The sequence below is a fragment of the Dipodomys merriami genome, unplaced genomic scaffold (genome assembly GCF_024711535.1).
Source record: "Dipodomys merriami isolate MVZ:Mamm:240054 unplaced genomic scaffold, mDipMer1.0.p SCAF_56, whole genome shotgun sequence".
NCBI classification, from domain to species: Eukaryota; Metazoa; Chordata; class Mammalia; order Rodentia; family Heteromyidae; genus Dipodomys; species Dipodomys merriami.
The window spans coordinates 6,195,258-6,214,098 of NW_027206135.1; the positions used below are offsets into that span (position 1 = coordinate 6,195,258).

Below are 18,841 nucleotides of genomic sequence, written 5' to 3' on the forward strand. Positions count from 1 at the left end.
TCTGTGACGCAAAGGCCACGCCCCGCGGCGCCCGCTTCCAAGATGGCGGCTGCAGCCCCTGCCCGGCTGTCGGGGTGGCGGTGACGACTGGAAGCCCACTAGGTATGTAAACTGAGGACCGTGACGCGAGAAGCCTCGGAGAACCGCTCAGGTGGTCAGGAGAGTGAGAAGTTTGGGGCAAAGGCTAGAGAAAAGCTTGAGTAGGGACGGAGGTCCCGCGCAGAAGTGTGGACGGGTGCCGGGTGGGCACATTTTGCACGGCAAGGCAAACGAGGGGGAGATGGATGAAATGGGTGTGCTCCGAAAGAACGGGGTGTTAATCCCCGGGTACATCCCTTGCCACGCCCCTCCAGGTGAGCCTGCCCAGGTACCCCTGACCACCTATGCCTCGGCCCACTCACATCGGCAGTCGCCCTCCTCCCCACCCGCATTAGAACCTGGAAAGGTAGAAAGATAAAGGACGCCACCCCCACCCTGCTCCCGTCAGCGCTACCTCGCTTCGTGGCTGCTGGCTTGCAGCTCCCAGGTGGTCATGCTCCCTGCACCTGCCAAGCAAGCTCCCTGGCTCGTGAAGAACGGAAAGAGCCTGTTTCCTACTTCGCCCTGGCTTCTCCTGAAGCCACTCCAAGGTCCTGTCATGACTGTCTTGCCTCTTCAATGGGTTTTCAGGATGGGGGGCGGGGAGCGACACCCCCATTTGTTGCCCAGTTCTTACTTCCCAAAATAATCTGCTCTGTTGGGATTGAGGGTTAAGTACGGACCTGACACTGTCATACTCACTCCAGAGTAGCCAGGGAGAAAGGCCAGTAACCTAGTGTCCTCTGCACACCTCCTTTTCTTTCCAAACAATTTCCTTCACTTTCCCTGATGGAAAACTAGTTTCGATTATGATGATGATGATGATGATGATGATGATGATGATGATGATGATGATGTGTGGTGGTGGTGGGTTTGAACACAGGTATTATCTCATTATCTCACCCCACAAACCTTGATTTCTGCATGCAAGTGTTTGATTATCATTGATCACTTCTGTTCTAGCTGGTACCAGATTTGCTGTGAGGAGCTGGATGGAGCCTCCCTCTCTTTTGTGACATTTCCAGTTCTAGATAATGCCTCACATCGGTGTACCCCCAGAACCCCCTGGAGCCCCCACTGTCCGGAAGAAGACAGCTTGAACCTAGGTAAGTCTGTCTTCCCTTCTTTAAGACTGGAGGGATATCAGAGACTTGTGAAATGAATATGGAACTTGAATGATAAAAGCATTCTCAGGGGTGGGGACTGAGAATAGATAGGAGTGATTTGGGGGTGGGAGGGGACGTGTATGGAAGTAAAACATGGGTTGAAAGTGACAGGTGTTAGAACTACTGGTGGTTACATTCTAGGTATTTCCTTTCCTTGTGTGACTGACTGTACACCTGTGTGTTTATTTCTATGACTTTGTTCTCTGCCTGTTTTTCCTTCCTGCCCCTGGCACCCTTCTTCATTTCTGATCTGCTAATCTTCCTGCTGGGTTGCTGTCTTCTTGCCTCCTCCCAGAAGTCTCCTCTCTCCCTCCTCAGACCTCAAGTCAGGATGTTGCGGAGGCTGTTGGAGAGGCCCTGTACCCTGGCCCTGCTTGTGGGCTCCCAGCTGGCTGTCATGATGTACCTGTCACTAGGGGGCTTCCGAAGTCTTAGTGCCCTATTTGGCAGAGATCAGGGGCCAACATTTGACTATTCTCACCCCCGGGATGTCTACAGTAACCTCAGTCACCTGCCTGGGGCCCCTGTAGCCCCAGGAGGTCCTCTAGCTCCTCAAGCTCTGCCCTACTGTCCTGAACGATCTCCTCTCTTAGGTGAGTACAAAAGAAAACTGAAAGAAATGACAAGGTATATTGGGCAGTCACAGAATGGGATATAGATTAATGTATACTGAAGTTGGGCTGAGGTAGAGGAAGAGTGGACTCTGAATTAGAATTTAGGCTCTTTGATTGAGTCACAGCCTTCCACTGCCTGTTCATTTATGGGCTCTTCCTGCCTCAAGCTAGGAATTATTCCCTTTGTAGATTTACCCTGGCTTAATTAGCTAGTTGGAAGTTCTGTTCTCTCCCTCTCCCAACTTTAGCTTCAAACCCTGTGGAATGGGACAGTTATAAAACCCTAAATTAAGAAGGTAGGCCATGTGAGAATCTGCCCCTTCCAGGCTTTGAGCAGCTGTCTGAATAAAGGGAAACCCAACCAGGCGCTGGTGGCTCATGCCTGTAATCCTAGCTACTCAGGAGGCTGAGCTCTAAGGATTGTGGTTCAAAGCCAGCCCAGGTAGGAAAGTCCATGAAATTCTTTTTTTTTTTTTTTTGGTTTGGTTGTGTGGCCTGAACTCTGGGCATGGGCACTGTCCCTCAGCTCTTCAGCTCAAGGCTAGTGCTCTACCACTTGAGCCACAGTGCCACTTCTGGCTTTTTTTCTTTTTGCTTATGTGGTGCTGAGGAATAGAACCCAGGGCCTCATGCATGCAAGGCAAGCACTCTACCACTGAGCCACCTTCCCAGCCCCCCCCCGTGAAACTCTTAACTCCAATTAACCACCATAAAACAACTGGAAGTGGCACTGTGGATCAAATGGTAGAGCACTAGCCTTGAGCTGAAGAGCTGAGGGACAGTGCCCAGGCTCAGAGTTCAAGCCCCATGACCAAAATAAAAAAATAAAGGGAAATCCAAGGCTTGTAAAGTTTCTGAATGAGCCCTGGGGAAAACTGAGCTCAGGGCCAGATGTATTCCCAGGCCCTACTGCTCATTCTTTTCTCCTTTCCCCTCCAATCTGCCTGAACTTACCATTCCTTTCCCAACAGTGGGCCCTGTGTCGGTGTCCTTTAGCCCAGTGCCATCACTAGCAGAGATTGTAGAGCGGAATCCTCGGGTGGAACCAGGGGGCCGGTACCGCCCTGCTGGGTGTGAACCCCGCTCCCGAACAGCCATTATTGTGCCCCATCGTGCCCGGGAGCACCACCTGCGTTTGCTGCTCTACCATCTACACCCCTTCCTGCAGCGCCAGCAGCTTGCTTATGGCATCTATGTCATCCATCAGGTACTTTCCATTTGCACTTTACTCTTTTTCATGTTAGGAAGCTGCAAGTAAATGCCACTTCACTCTCAGTTATTGGGTACCCAGAATCATTGCAATGCAAGAGAGCAGATTGGGAAGTGAAGCACCTGGCCTTGTTCTTAAATTTGTTATTCTCATACATCTCCTTATTCTGTTTAGGGTATGTTCCTCTCATATCTTCCATGGTTTTTTTCTTTTTTTTTGTTGGTTGTGGGGCTTGAACTCTGGGCTTGGGCGCTGTCCTTGCACTCTTCAGCTCAAGGCGAGCACTCTACCACTTGAACCACAGCACCACTTCCGGTTTTCAACTGGAGATAAAGAGTCTCACGGACTTTTCTGCCCAGGCTGGCTTTGAACTGTCATCCTCAGATCTCAGCCTCCTCTGTAGGTAGGATTACAGGCATGAGCCACTGGCACCCAGCTCCATGGTTTTTCTTTTGTTTAGTGGTTTCTACAAATTTGTAATTGGGCAGAGGGCTAAAATTCTAGCTCTACTATTTGTGTCATGTGTGACCTTGGACTAGGTATTTTTAAATATAATTTCATTGTTACTAAGGTGTTGTACAGAAGGATGAGCAAGTTATCTAACCCTTTAAGCTAGGCTTAGTGGCTCCTGCCTGTAATCCCAGCTGTTTGAGAGGCAGAGATCAGGAGGATCAAGGTTCAAGGCCAGCACGAGCAAAGTTATCAAAACCAACATCATACTAGCTGGGATTAGTGGTGCAGGTTTGAGCTATAAATAGGAGGATTGTGGTCCAGGGAGGCCTGGGCAAGTAATATGAGACTCTATCTAAAAAAATAACCAAAGGGCTGGGAAGGTGGCTCAGTGGTAGAGTGCTTGCCTTGCATGCATGAGGCCCTGGGTTCGATTCCTCAGTACCACATAAGAAAAAAGCCGGAAGTGGCGCTGTGGCTCAAGTGGTAGAACGCTAGCCTTGAGCTGAAGAGCTGAGGGACAGCGCCCAGGCCCAGAGTTCAGGCCCCACAACCGGACCCCCAAAAAAAAGAGAAATAAAAAAATAACTAAAGTGAAAAAGGTTAGAGGATAGAGCACCTGCCTAGCATGAAGCCCCAAGTTCAAATCCCAGTACTACCAAAAAAGAGGAAGATTATTTAACTGTCTAAAATAAAGGCAAGAAGCGACAGATAATACACCACTTTTTCTACATGGTTGTTATGATGAAATGCTAAAACAGCAGCACCTAACTGTCAAGCATATGCTAACGTGCAAGAAAAAAAAAATTGACTGGCCAAATGAAAGAGACAGTTTGTCTTTCTCCTTGCCCTTCTTTCCACATAGATGCCCCTTTTCATGTTTATATTTCAGCACCTGCTTGTCCATGCTGTCTATAGTCCTTGTTCATTATCTTCTAGGCTGGAAATGGAACATTTAACAGGGCAAAGCTACTGAATGTTGGGGTGAGGGAGGCCCTTCGTGACGAAGAGTGGGACTGCCTGTTCTTGCATGATGTAGATCTCCTGCCAGAAAACGACCATAATCTGTATGTGTGTGACCCCCGGGGACCCCGCCATGTAGCTGTTGCCATGAACAAGTTTGGATACAGGTAGAGGGCATGGAAGGGTGCTGGGAAGTGTGGAGATGATGGTAGGAGAGCCCAGGGGTCATGGGTAGGGATGTCTTTCAGATTTGTGCCATGCAAGGATCTTTCTTTCCCTAGCCTTCCATACCCTCAGTACTTTGGAGGGGTCTCAGCGCTCACTCCTGATCAATACCTGAAGATGAATGGCTTCCCCAATGAATACTGGGGCTGGGGTGGTGAGGATGACGACATTGCTACCAGGTCAGACTTCATGCTACCACTTTCACCCCTACCCCTGACCACAGCCTTTCAACACTAAGCTTTAGCTTCTTTGTCCTGCACTGAGCCTATTCCTTTCCCTTAGTCTTTTTTAGTCTACCCAGGTAAGACTTTGTATACTGCTGTTCATTCTGTCATCTGTTTTTTTTTCTAGACCTAGTTATAGAAAATATTGTCATGAGATTCCAGGGCTGGAGAGTGTCCTAGAGCCTGTTTAGTTCTGCCTTCTGGTAGGCTTGCGTCCTGACACTCATAAGGGGATAGAGGATCTGCCCTGTGTAATCAGAATTACTTTAAAAAAAAAATGGCCTGTGCCATTGGCATGATGCCAACTCATTTTTTAACATGTGAAACATTCTGACCTTCAGCTTCAGCTGACCCAGTTTTATATGTGGTGTGAATACTTGGGCTTGGTGTGCTGGATCTATTGCCTCCCTTTCTTGTGTCCATTGGGATGACATCCTCATGTGGATTCTCATCTTTGTGGGAGGTGTGAGGTACTCAGCAAATTTCCAAATGCACACATTCTTTCAGTTTATTCCCAGGCTATCTACTCCTTGCTTTCATCTGCCAGTATTAGGATTTAAGGTCCTGATTGCTTGTGTCCACTTAAAAACAAAAAAAGCATGTGCTAGCAGGGAGAGAGGAATTAGGTAGCTCAGCCATTAATTCTAAGTAACAATTAAGGGGCTATTCAGTTTGGTGGTAGAGTGTATACTTAGCTTGTGCAAGATACGAGGCTTGGTCCTCAGCACCAAAAATGGGTGAAAAATGCTGAGTTTGGGACTGTAACTTCAAATCATGTCTTGTCTTTTTGACAAAATGACCCCTTTCCCTGTCCTCCTCAGACCGCAAGATCAAATACTGAGAGAAGCAAACATAGGAGGTACAAACTGACCTCTTTACCAATTGTTTAAAAGCCCCAGGGTGCCTGGCTCTGGGACCTGCCAATTTGGATACATGGAACTTTTACTATTTCCCTCTTTCTGTGTGATTTTCTCCTGCCTTCTCTACATGGCACTTTAAAAATTTTTACTTTACCCATAATAATTGTTCTTTGTGTAAAGAAACATGCTGCCCCTTCTTTGCTGGCTTTTGCTCTTTTTATACACCTGTCAGAAGCTTTCCTCCATGCTGGATCCTCCAAGAGCTCTTCACTTTTTCCTATAGGGTGCGTCTGGCTGGGATGAAGATCTCTCGGCCCCCCACATCTGTGGGACACTATAAGATGGTGAAGCACCGAGGAGATAAGGGCAATGAGGAAAATCCCCACAGGTAGGGAGAATTCCATGGGAATTATTACTGGATTCTCAGGTTTCTGTATCCTTAGCCAGGAAGCCCCTTACCCCTAAAGGTCTCTAGATTCCTGTCTATCCCTTTCTGTGTCTTAGTTTCCAACTTCTAACCCTCAGATTTGACCTCCTGGTCCGTACCCAGAATTCCTGGACACAAGATGGAATGAACTCACTGACATACAGATTGCTGGCTCGAGAGCTGGGTCCTCTGTATACAAATGTGACAGCAGACATTGGGACTGATCCTCGGGGTCCTCGAGCCCCCTCTGGTCCCCGTTACCCTCCTGGTTCCTCCCAAGCCTTCCGTCAAGAGATGCTGCAGCGCCGGCCTCCAGCTAGGCCTGGTCCTCTGCCTACTGCCAACCACACAGTCCCCCGTGGTTCACACTGATTCTTCCTTGCCCACCTTAATCCTGAACCTACTTCAAAGGGGCTGTATTGTCTCTACCCTCAGCTCCTCACTCCTCTTAGAGAAGTGTGGGGGAACTGAACTCTAGTGCTATGCTAGGGGCCAGGGGCCTCTCCTCACTGCTGGACTGGAGCTGGGCTCCTCTAGACTTGGCAGTCCCTTTTTTTAGGGTCACCTGCCAGAGCTTATGACTGTGAATTCTTGATGTCATGATTTTATGTGATGACTCCTGGGAATCCCTTGCCCCTTGGGGTAGGAGCAGGGCTGGGCCCCAAGCCCCTTCCTCTTCCACAGAGATCACTCTCTTCCAAAAAGAGTGATCTGGCTTCCCCTGGGACCTCTGTGAATATTTATTCTATTTATGGTTCCAAGGAAGCTGTCTGGTGAAGGAAGCCCTTCTCTGGGCACTTTCTGCCATGTGCTGGAGTAGCTCCCTCTTCTGGTCCTGGTCAGGGGGCTAGGATTTTGATATATTTTCTAATAAAGGACTTTGTCTCGCTTCTGCTTTTGCTTTCTGCATCACAGGCACACTTTACCTTCCTTATTTCCATCTCTACCCTCATGCCTATAGGTGAAAGAATAGTGAGAGCAAGCTAAGCTCCAGCAACTTTTATTTTCATGAGTGGAATTTGGTGGTCAGCTGTTGGGCTCTGTGCCCAGGACAGTGACTGCTGCCTGGCGCCCACTCTCTATACAGTCATTGACAGCAACTCCATTATAGGAGGCTCCAGCCAGAGTTAGGGGCAACTTCCGAGCAGTCAGGAATTGAATGGCTGACTCTGGAAGGAAAGGATCAAAGGAATGTTATAGCTAGGGTCCGATTTACTTAGCCTTCCTCTGCCCAATTGCATTCCCGACTTACCTAGTTTTTGCCAGTGACCTAATGTATACTGGGGGATGCAGTGCTGAGGAGAGAGAAGATGCAGAGAAATTCATTACTGATTTCTCAAGCCTTTGTTGACACCATAAATATCACCAGTCCCTCCTTTTAAGTTCTACAGTGGGGAACTGATGGAAATTCATCTCAACTCACTTTGTGTAGATGGACCAAACAATGACTTGGTGGATCCTTCAGGCCTAATTGTCTGGCAGCTGCTTCCTGTGCCTGTTGTTGGAACAGCTCCTGAGATAAGACATAGCCACTAGCCTCCAGCTTCTGTAACCAGGAACCTCCCAACATGACCTAGGAAGAGAATATAGCACTGACCAGCCTGGTCTTGTCTACACTGGGACACAGAGGAAATCCCACTAAGTAAAGTGTCCTCACAGTCACTCTGAGGCCAGAGGGTTTCCCGTCTTGCTCTGGGAATGCAACTGAGTCATACACAATTCCCAAGACACTTGAGTCTTCTGAGGATGGCACCAGATGTCCAAATCCCTGGAAAGAAAAAAAATATCAGAAGGGAAGGGTTCCAGCTGAGCCCCTGTCTCCCATTCCCTTCAGTGTCATACCTGGACAGGTAGATGTGCTCCTTGGTACTGCAGATTGACTACGGCTACAGACACAGCAGTGATAGTACTCAGGACATGAGCCAGTGGTGCAGCCTCGGCAGGAAGCAGTTTGCTGAGCACTGGAGTTCAGACGGGACTGATTGAAGATACATTCCTATAGTTTTTTCAGCTATCTTGGGGATTACACTCATACAGGGATGACTACTTCAGGGGTCTTGTTGGCCACAAGAAGCTATTGCTTCTTAATGATTGGAGAGGTGATGGCATTACACATTACCTGAAGCTGGAAGGGCGCTAATAATGTAGTCAGCCTCCAGACTGCTGTCCCCTAGATACACCTGAGAGGATGAGGATATTTGAGAAAGGCAGTAATAATGAGAACCTTATAAGTGGGACTTGCTTCCTCACTGTCAGTTTCCTAAATATCCAATTGATAGGAAAGGGTGTTGATAAGGTTGAAGAGAGTGAATATTATGTACACAAAAATCATTAGTAGTTTGGAATGTTCAGTCAGGTTGATTCTTTCCCTATCCTTGAGCCACACCAGTACTACTACCACCTTCAGACTTGTACCTCGCGGTCTTTGAGGAAGGAACACAAATAAGGTCTAAGAACCTTGAGCACCTCTTAGTAACTTCTAAAGGCCTAAAAACTGAGGAACTAGTTCTATCAGCCCCAGCCTGATTAAACCACTTGGCCAGAGATGGTAAGAGTGACAGATTCATTACCCTCCAGAGGGTTCTCCTACCTTCCAGCGCCCTTCTGCTTGGAGGCTGAGCCCACTGACTGGCTGACCTCTGAGAACACTGACCCCTCTACCAGTCAGATGGGTATCAAGAGCCTGAGGCAACATCTCCATCCCTCCACGAAGTGACCACTGGCTCCAGCGTTCAGCCCGGGCCTGGCGAATAAGCGCTGAGTCTGGCTGTTGGCTCCGACCTGCAGAGAAGGGAGTAAAGAATATCAAGATGGGCTGGGAAGGTGGCTCAGTGGTAGAGCACTTGCCTTGCATGCCTGAGGCCCTGGGTTCGCTTCCTCAGCACAACATAAGCAAAAAAGAAAAAAGCCGGAAGTGGCGCTTTGGATCACGTGGTAGAGCGCTAGCCTTGAGCTGAAGAGTTGAGGGACAGCGCCCAGGCCCAGAGTTCAGGCCCCATGATCGGACCCCCCCCCAAAAAACAAAACAAAACATCAAGATGATGTCACTCATCCTATCCCACCCCCACCAGTCCAGACCCTCAATTTGGCTGCCCTTAATATCTTTAAACCAATCCTCTCCTTACCGGCCCCCAGCAGCAGCCCCAGTATTATGGAACGATGGGTTTGCTCAGCTTGGAAGAGACTGGGAAAGCAGGACCTGATGCTAAGCTCACGGCTGTTGCCTGCAAACACTCCACGGCAGAGACTGTCCATGGCTAGAGATGCCACCTTAAGGGTGAGACTGAGAGGTCAAGGAATAAACTACACAGATTACCATTGCCCCTGGTTGGTAGGGAATGCTGATGGGGAGAGGGCTTAAGGTGGGGGTATTTCTACTCTTAATAGAAGAATAAGAAAGAGGTGAAAGTATTTGCATTAAATCTCAACACTAACTTCTGGAGATTTCAGCGATCTGAAGAGTTGAAGAGGTCACATGAAATAATACAAAAGAACCCTGGGGGTAAGTTCGAGGAAGGGGCTTTGCAACTAGTTTAAGGGGAGAGGTTTGAGGCCTCTGAGTAGTGTCACCTCAGGTCCAAGGCGGCGCTGGGCAAAACTGTGCACAGTCTCATCAGGCTCTTTGCCCCTGGGCTTCATCAAATCCCTCAGCCCCGCCCAAAACAGAGGTTTGGTGAAGGGGGGTGAAGGGCGGAGTAGCCCCCTGCATTGGAGGAAGGCATAATGAAGAGAAAATTACTTTCCCAACTCCCGGGTGTCATTTTCATTCATTTGGCCCCCTTTTGCTGGGAAGGCTGACTGACAGGGAGATGAAGAAATGGAAAGGATTTAAGAATGGGTGTAATGTAAATGGAAGGTCCTGTTACCTGAGGCCAGTGGGTAGGGGGTGCAGGGCTCCATCCACATACAGAAATCTGTTCTGGGCCGCTGGATGGTCTCCCCGGACAGGCAATACTTCTGAGTCCAAGCCAAGCTCAGAAACCTGCTCTCCACACGTCCTCGGGAAGAGGAGAAACTAAGGAAAGATCTGAACCACATACTTCCTCCCCTCAACTCTACCCCACTTAGTAGAAGTCCTTTGGGCAAACTTCCCTACAAACTTCACAAGTCACTCACCAGGAGCAAGGTCTGGGCACCCAGGGCTCCTGCAGGCCTAATTCCCCGAGGTCCAAGTTCAAATATTGCGCCATCAGGCCCTCGAATGGAGCGGATCCAGCCTCCTAAACGCTTGCTGCCCTCCACTAGAACCACCTGGCGACAAAGGGGAGACACTGCACCATCATCTGTAGTGGAGGGAATAGGTGCGTTCCTCGGACTAGAATCCGTCCGGCTTTTGCTGGAAATGGAAGAGTATTAAAGGATGATACTACCTATGGTACGGGTAGGGTACTCACCTTAGGTGGGCAGGGGGCTCGACTCAGGTGGTAGCTGGCAGCCAGGCCACTGATGCCTCCACCAAGCACCACCACGGTCCGGCCCATTGCAAAGCTTGGAGAAAGAGCAGGAGACAAACCATCAGATCACACAGTATCCTGAGCTTCAAGAAGGGAGCTCCGCGTTTCACCCGCCCGCCTCCCTCGCCACCCACTTATTTAGGGGAAGCTAAGGCAGAGTGAGTAATTGCTGGTGGATAAATACGTTCTTCACCCAGGGGCCAGCACCCACCCACAAGCTAGGGAAAAGAGAAAATGAGGGGAAAGGAAATAGAAGCCAAGACCTGGTTCCAGAGCTTGCAGATAAGGGCCACGCCCACGCTATCTGCCTCGGCCAGGATGAGGAGGTCGGCAGCAACCTAAAATTCTGAGAAGTTGCGTTTCCCGGGCCACCAGAGGGTAACAAGCACTGGCAGCCCACTACTCCTGCCCCCAGCCCTTTCGGCCACTGCGACTCGCCGTCCGCTCTATTCCGGCGGCACGTGCCAGAGTCTTTCCTTCCTGCTTCTGGATTGGTGGGTCCTGAAAGGCCCGGATCACATTCACCAATGAAAGTGCTGAACTGGCAGTGACCCTACGAGGCGGAGCCACTGTAAGGCTAAGGGTAAAAATCTTGAAAGCAGATTAACTAGTTTGCTGCTGAGTTGGAGTTAATTGTTGCAGCCCTCACTGTCTTGCCAGTTCCCTGGATGCAAGACTGAATCTGGCAGTCTGCATTCCCCAGCTCGTTTCCCAGGCCCAGCCAGGGTTAGAGCCCGGGTGTGTGTGTTGGGGGGGGGGGGGGGGAGGAAGGGCCCGGGTGAGCTTTGGTTGTGGGGAGAGCAGATCGGGACACTGGAGGCCAGTCCGCCGGGAGGCTGCTCCATAAACAGCTCCTTGGTGTTAGCAACAGACTGGGCCTACGGGAGCCAGGGACGCCCGGCAACGTACTCAGTGTTTGTCAACATGGATTCTCGGGTGTTGCGCCCTCAAGGGGCAGCCCCCATCTCCGGCAAAACCCAGCACACCTGGGCTGGCACTCTAGTTTCTGCGTCCCGCAGCTTCACGACTCTCAAAGTTGGCCTTCCTTCTCCCACAATACTAAATCGTCACTGTTTGGGCATCCTATGTGTCGGCGTCGACACCACTCCCCACTCCCTCCCCACTCCCTCCGCCCCCTCCCCCGCGAATGTGAGAGCGCCCCCACTTGCTCAGAGATGGAACCAGGTCCTAGAAAGACTCCACTAGACCCAGTTCTGTTCTGCAATCCCTGAGCACAAATACAAATAACGACATCATTTTTTCTTAACAAATTTATTCACAAAAAAGTGAGATTGCAGACGGCCTGGGGGCTGTACACGGCAGGGCCTGGTGATCTCTGTACATGGGGTTGGGAGACAAGGGAGCCTCCAGGTAGGTTACTTTTTAATAAAAAAAATAATGAGAGCTACAACCACCTCCTCCCCCTCCCCGATTAAAAAGACACAAAAATAGACGTCTCTGAGGTAAATGGGGAGCCTTGGGGTTTAAGGGTGTTGAGAGGGTTTCACAGGTGCCAGGGCTTAAAGGGGATGTCACAGGCACCGGGGTGGCTCCTGCATCAGTTGGTAGAACAGCACGTAGCCCTCACTGGATGCCACCTGATTTTCACTGACAGGGGAGACACTAGAAAGAGATAGGAAAGAGGCTGTGGTCATCTCTGTATATTCCTTTCTTTCCCCAGGATGCAACTTCAGACGAAGTGATCAGGAGAGACCGCCACCTCTCCTTTACTCTGCACTCCTGGTGCTAGCCATCAAAGGGGGAGGAGTCAGGGCTGCAGGGAAGTGGGACAGTTGATTGGGAGGTTGTTCTCACCGTGAGTCATTGTAGACATGCCAACCAGTCTGGCACCGGCACAGGGCTGTGTAGTGACCATAATGGACACTGCCCGAGTGGTTGCAAAGAGCATACAGTTGGTATACAGGGCTTCCTGTGGGGTTAGAGATGATCAATTGCCACAATCAGAATTATCGGTCCTCCCTCCTACCCCTTCCCCCCTTCCTGAGGCTCTTTAGGACTTAACCACCAGACTCACCGGCTTTGTCACTGGCAAAGTCCCCTAGGCTCAGTCGCTGCAGTGGGAAGTCTACACCTACTGAACTTTTCTTGATGGAGCCTCGGGAAGTGGAAAATCGATTCAGATCTAATTCCTGGTTAAGGAACACTTAGGAGGTAAAGTGTCTCTATAAATATTATCTCTTCCTTTCCCCCAACACATACTAAGAGATGGTAGGGAAAAATAAGGTGGCTGCCTTTTTTAAGGAAGACTCAATGAAGGTGAGAAAGAATATATGGGAGTTCTCTTCAGAAAAATAAGAATTTGAAGCCAGGCACCAGTGTCTCACACCTGTAATCCTAGCTACTCAGGAGGCTGAGATCTGAGGATTGAGGTCCAAAGCCAGGCGGGGTAGGAAAGTCTGTGAAACTCTTATCTCGAATTAACCTCCAGAAAACTGGAAGTGGCACTATGGTTCAAGTGGTAGAGCACTAGTCTTGAGCTGAAGAGCTAAGGGACAACACCCAGGCCCAGATTTCAAGCCCCATGACCAACTAAAGGGGGGGGGGGGAGAATTTGAAGATTAGGATATGGAGCACAAGGATTCTGGGGAATCTTTGTACTGTCAACTTTTTGGTGCTTCGTGTTTTCTGTCGACATCGGTCACATACCTAAATAAATACCGAGTAGAGTTCAGTCTCCAGCAGAAACCCAGACACATAACTGTTCCCTATTCTGAGAAAACATGCATAACATTTTATTTATATAGGGTTCCCCCCAGGTCTCCCACCCTTACTGTATCCTTTGTGAACCTCCACATACTGGGGCATTCTCCGATTCTAGCTCTTCTTCCTTGGTGAAAAGGCTGAAACAATCCCGTAGAGACACTTTGCCCCCAGCAAATCCTTTCTGGGGGGGGGGGGGAAGGTAAGTAAGAGTCAGCATATTCTGAATTTCCAACTCTTCTTAATCAACCTAGGCTTCATTTCTTTTTTTTTTTTATTTGGGGGGGGGTCTGGGGGGGGTCCGGTCGTGGGGCCTGAACTCTAGACCTGGGCGCTGTCCCTCAGCTCTTCAGCTCAAGGCTAGCGCTCTACCCCAGGCTTCATTTCTACTCCAGAGACCCCCCATCCACACTCTGGGGGTTGGTAAGGTTTGGTCATATAACCTATGTTCCTTCTACCCCAGAAGCCTCTAGAATCCCACCTTGGGGATGGGCAGTGACAGGTCACAAAAAACCTCGAAGGTCGTGGAGCGATACCCACAGGCCTGGCACTTGAGACAGCTTTTCAACTGGCCCACAAACAAGTCTAGACAGAAGCAAAAGAATAGAGGAAAAGTCATTACTGGATGCCAAAGATGCTTTTTGGGAATTCTGTTCTCTTTCCATCCCTTTGGTTGACCTTCCTTTCTCAACAAAACTTCTACCAAACACTTGACAATCATCATCCATTCTTTTTCCTATTCTCCTTGATAGCATTATTTTTTGTTGTTGTTGTTTTTTTTTTGGGTCCAGTCATGGGGCCTGAACTCTGGGCCTGGGCACTATCCCTCAGCTCTTCAACTCAAGGCTAGCGCTCTACCACTTGAGCCACAGCACCACTTCCGGCTTTTTTTTCTTATGTGGTGCTAAGGAATCGAACCCAGGGCCTTGAGCATACAAGACAAGTGCTCTACCACTGAGCCACCTTCCCAGCCCGATAGCATTATTTTTTATCTCCCAAACCTACACACACACACACACACACACACACACACACACACACACACACACACACACACACACACACACACACACACACACACACACACACACACACACACACACACACACACACTTTCCCCACTGCATACCCACAATCTTGCTGTCTTCTCGCTCCAGGTAACGCTTCCACATTAAGTTGGCTCGGTCATCGTCACTACCACCGATCAAGTGAAAGAAGGAGCACTCATGAAACACAGAACTGGGCACCCCCCAATACCACTGAAAAGATCAGTACCTATATCCCACTTGCCCAAACCCCCCTGCCTTTTTTTTTTTTTTTTTTTGCAGAGCTAAGGACTGAACTTAGGACTTCCACTGAGCTAAACTACCAAATCCCCTTCTCTAAATTTATTTTATTTCTCTTTCTCTCTCTCTCTTTTTCTTCTTTCTTTCTCTCTCTTTCTTTCCTTCTTTCTTTCTTTCTTTCTTTTTCTTTCTTGTCCTGGGACTTGAACTCTGGGCCTGGGCACTGTCCCTGAGCTCTTTGGCTCAAGGCTAGTGTTCTACCACTTGAGCCACAGTGTCACTTCCAGCTTTTTCTGCTTATGTGGTACTGAGGAATTGAACCCAGGGCTTCATGCAGGCAAGGCAAGCACTCTATCACTAAGCCACATTCCCAATCTCCCTTCAAAGGAGTAATGCTTCAGGGAATCTTCTAGGAAAATTCAAAATGAGAGAAAAAGGGATATACACAGGGAAGAACATACTGTTTCTCCACTTGGCTTCAAGCCTTTTTTATGTACTTTATTGCACATTAATTATCCCTCTCCCTTGATTTGATAAAATCCTTAACACTATCTTCTGCCTCCATCTGTACACTCCAGCTTCCCTCCTCCCTCCTTGCTTTCTTCAACTTCTATGCTGCTTCTCAAACCAGTTTCTATGCAAGTGTTTCCATAGACCCTACATCTCCAAAGGATGACTAGGAAAAAAGGGATAGGGACCAACGCTTACCTTAACTCGGGTTCTTCTAGCAAAGCCCCTCCTCGGCGAGGTGGAGAAGGAGCTGGACAATTGGTCAGAATTGGTGGAGCCCGGCGGCCTCGTCGGTTGATTTCAAGATGTAGCCGCTCCATGAGGAGCTTCAGGAACTCTTGGGCATCCTGCTGGCTATAGCCAGACAGATAATATAGACAACTGTCCCCCTCCTAGTCCATAAACACTGTCCTCTGCTCAGATATGGGTCCCTACCTCCTAGCTGGAAAACACTTCCAGCTCAGAACAATGCTACCAGGGCTCCTTCTTGGCCCTACCCCAAGACATTAACAAGAGAGAAATCTTATATGCTCCAGCTCTCCCACCTGTATCCAGAGAAGGAGGGAACATATTTCTGGAAGACCGCTCGGAATCGAGTAGGATTCACAGCTTCACAGGAGTCAGGGTGCCAGAGAGCACCAATCACATCTGCAAAAGCTGTTGGGGTGGGAATGGGGAAGGGAAACAAGGTTAACGTCTGTAAGGCAAGCAAGAGGAAGCTCAGTGGTAAACAACATCTAGAAAAGGAGACACTAGGAAAATGTCTGTCAGATAGAACGGTTTGGGCCAAAAACACAGGCAGATGCACCTGCAAGGGGTTGTGGGATAGGCAACAGGGGAGCAGGAATTTCCAACCCACCTTCAGTAAGCTCTTGGGCTCGGCCTCCTCCAGGCACTTCTTGCCGGTAGTCTCTTCTCAGACAAAAATCTCGAAGAGGCCGAGTGCTGCTCAAACACTGTAGCACAGCATTCAGGAAGCACTGATAAGCAGTGGAGACACTGCAGTTATCTCTCCAGACAAGTGCCCAGGGATCCTCTCCCTCCACAAGCCTTCCCCAAATATAGTTTCTCCCTATCCCAGCACCATTTCATATTCCTTTTAGAAAGGAAGGCCAGGGAAATGGCTTACTGTGTTTCCTAGGTTTCGGAGACCAACATGACCAGAGCCCAGAAGCAGTGTGTGATGAGCCTGAAAGGTCAGAGCACAGTCAGCAAGTTCCCATATATCCTACCATATCCCATATATCCTAAATGCTGACCACTACCTCCCCAACCCCATACCTGCCCAAACTCTACCCATTTTCCCTCACTGGTCTTCCTACCTCGCTGGTCATGAGCAGTAAGCCCATCACAGCTGAGTGTACCACCGACTCAGCCATGGCTGTCACACCTATCCCCCACTTACTCCTCTGCCCAGCTAGCCGGCGTTGAAGCTCCTGGGGCAATTCCCCAAGCACTGGCATGGTTGCCCAGCTACTACCCACCCCCACCTTGCTGCCCCCAAAGCCCCGTCCAGCCCCCGTGGCCCTTTCTTGCACCCTCTCCTGCTGGCTGCAACTGCGATCAGCCTAGCTCACTTAGCTCAGGAAATGGGCAACCACATTAGCTCAGATGTTCTAAGCCCTCCCCTCTTCAGCTCCAGAGATTAATTAGACCTAGGCAGAGTCCTAGGAGAGAAGGTACAGTAAGCAAAAGGAAGGGCCTGGGAGACCCAAAGAATTCTAAATAGTTAGATTAATCCGCTAGGGACTGAAATGGCCCACCCAGATGGGGCCTCACAGACAACCCAAAAAAAGTAAGGGAGAGAAGACAGCCACTGGTGTAATGAGGAGCTGAGAAAGGAGGACAGAAAAGCCATTATGATGTCAAGAAAACTGGAGGCATGGAGGAACATGAACATGGAAAAGCATGTGTGCTGACAAGTCCTCACCATCTTGTCATCAGAGTAGAAAGGCTCAGAAGGCCGGGCAGTTATCATGTGGAAGGAGCCATGAGAAGGAGGGGGCTCTGTCCGTATGCTGAGCAGGGTAGGGGGTCCAGGAAAGCCCCCAAGACGACGAAGAGAAGTACTACGTCTCAAAGTGGGTGGCTCAGGTCGGAGTGCTAATCGACTCAGTGCAGCCCCGAGCTCTCCAGTGCCACGGTGCCCTCCCAAGGCAATCCCCATTGGTCGCAGGTCCCCACTGCTCACAGACTTGGAACGGGCTAAGTTGGTCCGGGATGGGAGAGGCAGAGCCACTGTTGGGGGTGGCGAGCCAGGCAGGGGAACCCCATGATCTGCCCGAAGGGGCCCTCTGGGACGTGGGCATGAGGTCCGTCCCCGTCCAAGCTCCAGTTTCTTGAGCCGTTCATCAGGGGGACCTGGCCTGGGAGGCAGAGGTCGTAACATGGGGTTTGGCCCAGAAGCTGGGCTGCGGCGCTCCTTGCTGTGGGCCCTGGGAGCAAACGGTAGCTTGGATCCCACTCGAGGCTGGACATTGATAGGTGGCTCTCGGGTCCGGCCCAGGCGGTGCTCAGAGGCCTGGGGCATTGTGGACACTGCAGGTTGGAACTGAGAAAAGAGAGGGTCAGCATTTGAGTTCTAGGAGGAAATAAGATCCTAGACCAACCATATTAGCTCTATATGTTCTGAAGAAAAGAGAATATCAAGTCAGTCACTGTTTCTCTAGTATCTATTTACCACAAAGAAAATAGTTTTTCTTGAATGAATGATAGTAGCTAATGACTTTGACCCTTTCTAACCACCCCTCATTTCCTCCCAGTAGAATTACTGAAAAGCCAGTGTGATTCCAATCTAACCCATTTTTTAAATGTATAAACTCGTAACAAGGCCGGCTAGTCAAGTAGGATGTGCCCTGGACTGGTGATCAAACAGAAGTGTAGATGCAAGGATAACAACTCAAAAGGCAGTATTTAAATCTCAAAGCACTGGCCCTATGGGCTGCAAATGAAGGGGACCAAATGGGTAATTTGCAATCCATTCCCTCCCCCACCTCCGAGCTCCTGCGTGGTGTTGGGGCTCAGGGGGGCAATAGCCAAGGATAGAGACGCATAATTCCTTGACCCCTTATCTCTGCACCTCTCCCACCACAGCAAGGTTTTACCCGGATCCGCCCCCCTCGAGGGCAGTAAGGCCAAGGCCACTGATTGGCTACGGGGTCCCGCGGCTTATTCCCGGCGGTGTGGGAACGCCGTCCCTCCAGCCCAGCTCCCAGGCCCTACCGGCCCCCCGAGCCTTTGCTTTTACGAAGAAGCCCTCTGGGATCTGGAGCAGTCCTCCTTCGGCTCACCCACCCCACCCTGCCCCAGTACCCCGGCCCATACCTGTCCCCCGGCGAGGTGGCAGGGGAGGCCAGGCTCCCGCTCAGGGCCACCCCCTCCTGCCCCCGTGCAGCCCCCCCGCGGGCCCGGCTGCAGCTTTAGCCGCAGCTTTTGCCCTGATCGCTCCCGCCGCAAGGGCCGCCGCCATCTTTGTTGGTCCCACCCGGCCACTGGCTACCGGCTTCACGGTCTGTCAAAGCGCCTGCGCACCCACGCTCAGAATCCTCCCACCCGCCTCCAGGGCGCTTGCGTGAGCCCGCCCCCACGGCTCCACGGCCGACACCATGGAAACGCAGCCAACTTTAGAACCGCTAGTTCCCAGCCCTGCCCAA

At 50.2% G+C, this 18,841-nt stretch overlaps 3 protein-coding genes across 9 annotated transcripts; 1 reads left to right on the forward strand and 2 right to left on the reverse strand.

The window, feature by feature from the left end:
• Window positions 1–15: 15 nt before the first annotated feature.
• Window positions 16–7,112, forward strand: B4galt3 (beta-1,4-galactosyltransferase 3). 4 transcript variants are annotated; one of them, XM_070000232.1, is made up of 8 exons: window positions 16–102; window positions 1,042–1,184; window positions 1,540–1,837; window positions 2,830–3,065; window positions 4,458–4,648; window positions 4,763–4,885; window positions 6,074–6,178; window positions 6,316–7,112. In XM_070000232.1, exons 3-8 carry the CDS (start codon window positions 1,576–1,578, stop codon window positions 6,587–6,589), a joined length of 1,191 nt encoding a protein of 396 aa, XP_069856333.1. In that variant the 5' UTR covers window positions 16–102; window positions 1,042–1,184; window positions 1,540–1,575; the 3' UTR covers window positions 6,590–7,112. The 4 variants fall into 4 exon arrangements, with proteins under 4 accessions (XP_069856333.1, XP_069856330.1, XP_069856331.1 ...); XM_070000229.1 differs by having other exon boundaries at window positions 1,563–1,837; XM_070000230.1 differs by lacking the exon at window positions 16–102 and adding an exon at window positions 276–353 and having other exon boundaries at window positions 1,563–1,837.
• Window positions 7,113–7,201: 89 nt separating this feature from the next.
• Window positions 7,202–11,140, reverse strand: Ppox (protoporphyrinogen oxidase). Of its 3 annotated transcripts, none has more exons than XM_070000225.1 (13): window positions 10,935–11,140; window positions 10,612–10,705; window positions 10,334–10,468; window positions 10,084–10,199; window positions 9,788–9,920; window positions 9,343–9,487; window positions 8,808–8,998; window positions 8,337–8,397; window positions 8,060–8,178; window positions 7,875–7,985; window positions 7,641–7,790; window positions 7,470–7,512; window positions 7,202–7,386 (listed from the first exon to the last, which is right to left on the reverse strand). In XM_070000225.1, the coding sequence occupies exons 2-13, from the start codon at window positions 10,696–10,698 to the stop codon at window positions 7,244–7,246; spliced, it is 1,434 nt and encodes a 477-aa protein (XP_069856326.1). In that variant the 5' UTR covers window positions 10,699–10,705; window positions 10,935–11,140; the 3' UTR covers window positions 7,202–7,243. The 3 variants fall into 3 exon arrangements, with proteins under 3 accessions (XP_069856326.1, XP_069856325.1, XP_069856327.1); XM_070000224.1 differs by having other exon boundaries at window positions 10,084–10,232; XM_070000226.1 differs by lacking the exon at window positions 10,935–11,140 and having other exon boundaries at window positions 10,084–10,215; window positions 10,612–10,697.
• A 787-nt stretch (window positions 11,141–11,927) lies between these two features.
• On the reverse strand, window positions 11,928–18,667 carry Usp21 (ubiquitin specific peptidase 21). Of its 2 annotated transcripts, XM_070000234.1 has the most exons (13): window positions 18,513–18,667; window positions 17,119–17,739; window positions 16,318–16,377; window positions 16,048–16,168; window positions 15,734–15,845; window positions 15,387–15,542; window positions 14,522–14,586; window positions 13,874–13,977; window positions 13,490–13,576; window positions 13,267–13,338; window positions 12,707–12,821; window positions 12,487–12,601; window positions 11,928–12,294 (listed from the first exon to the last, which is right to left on the reverse strand). In XM_070000234.1, exons 2-13 carry the CDS (start codon window positions 17,716–17,718, stop codon window positions 12,204–12,206), a joined length of 1,698 nt encoding a protein of 565 aa, XP_069856335.1. In that variant the 5' UTR covers window positions 17,719–17,739; window positions 18,513–18,667; the 3' UTR covers window positions 11,928–12,203. The 2 variants fall into 2 exon arrangements, with proteins under 2 accessions (XP_069856335.1, XP_069856334.1); XM_070000233.1 differs by lacking the exons at window positions 11,928–12,294; window positions 12,487–12,601 and having other exon boundaries at window positions 12,743–13,338; window positions 16,048–16,144; window positions 18,513–18,588.
• Window positions 18,668–18,841: the final 174 nt, after the last annotated feature.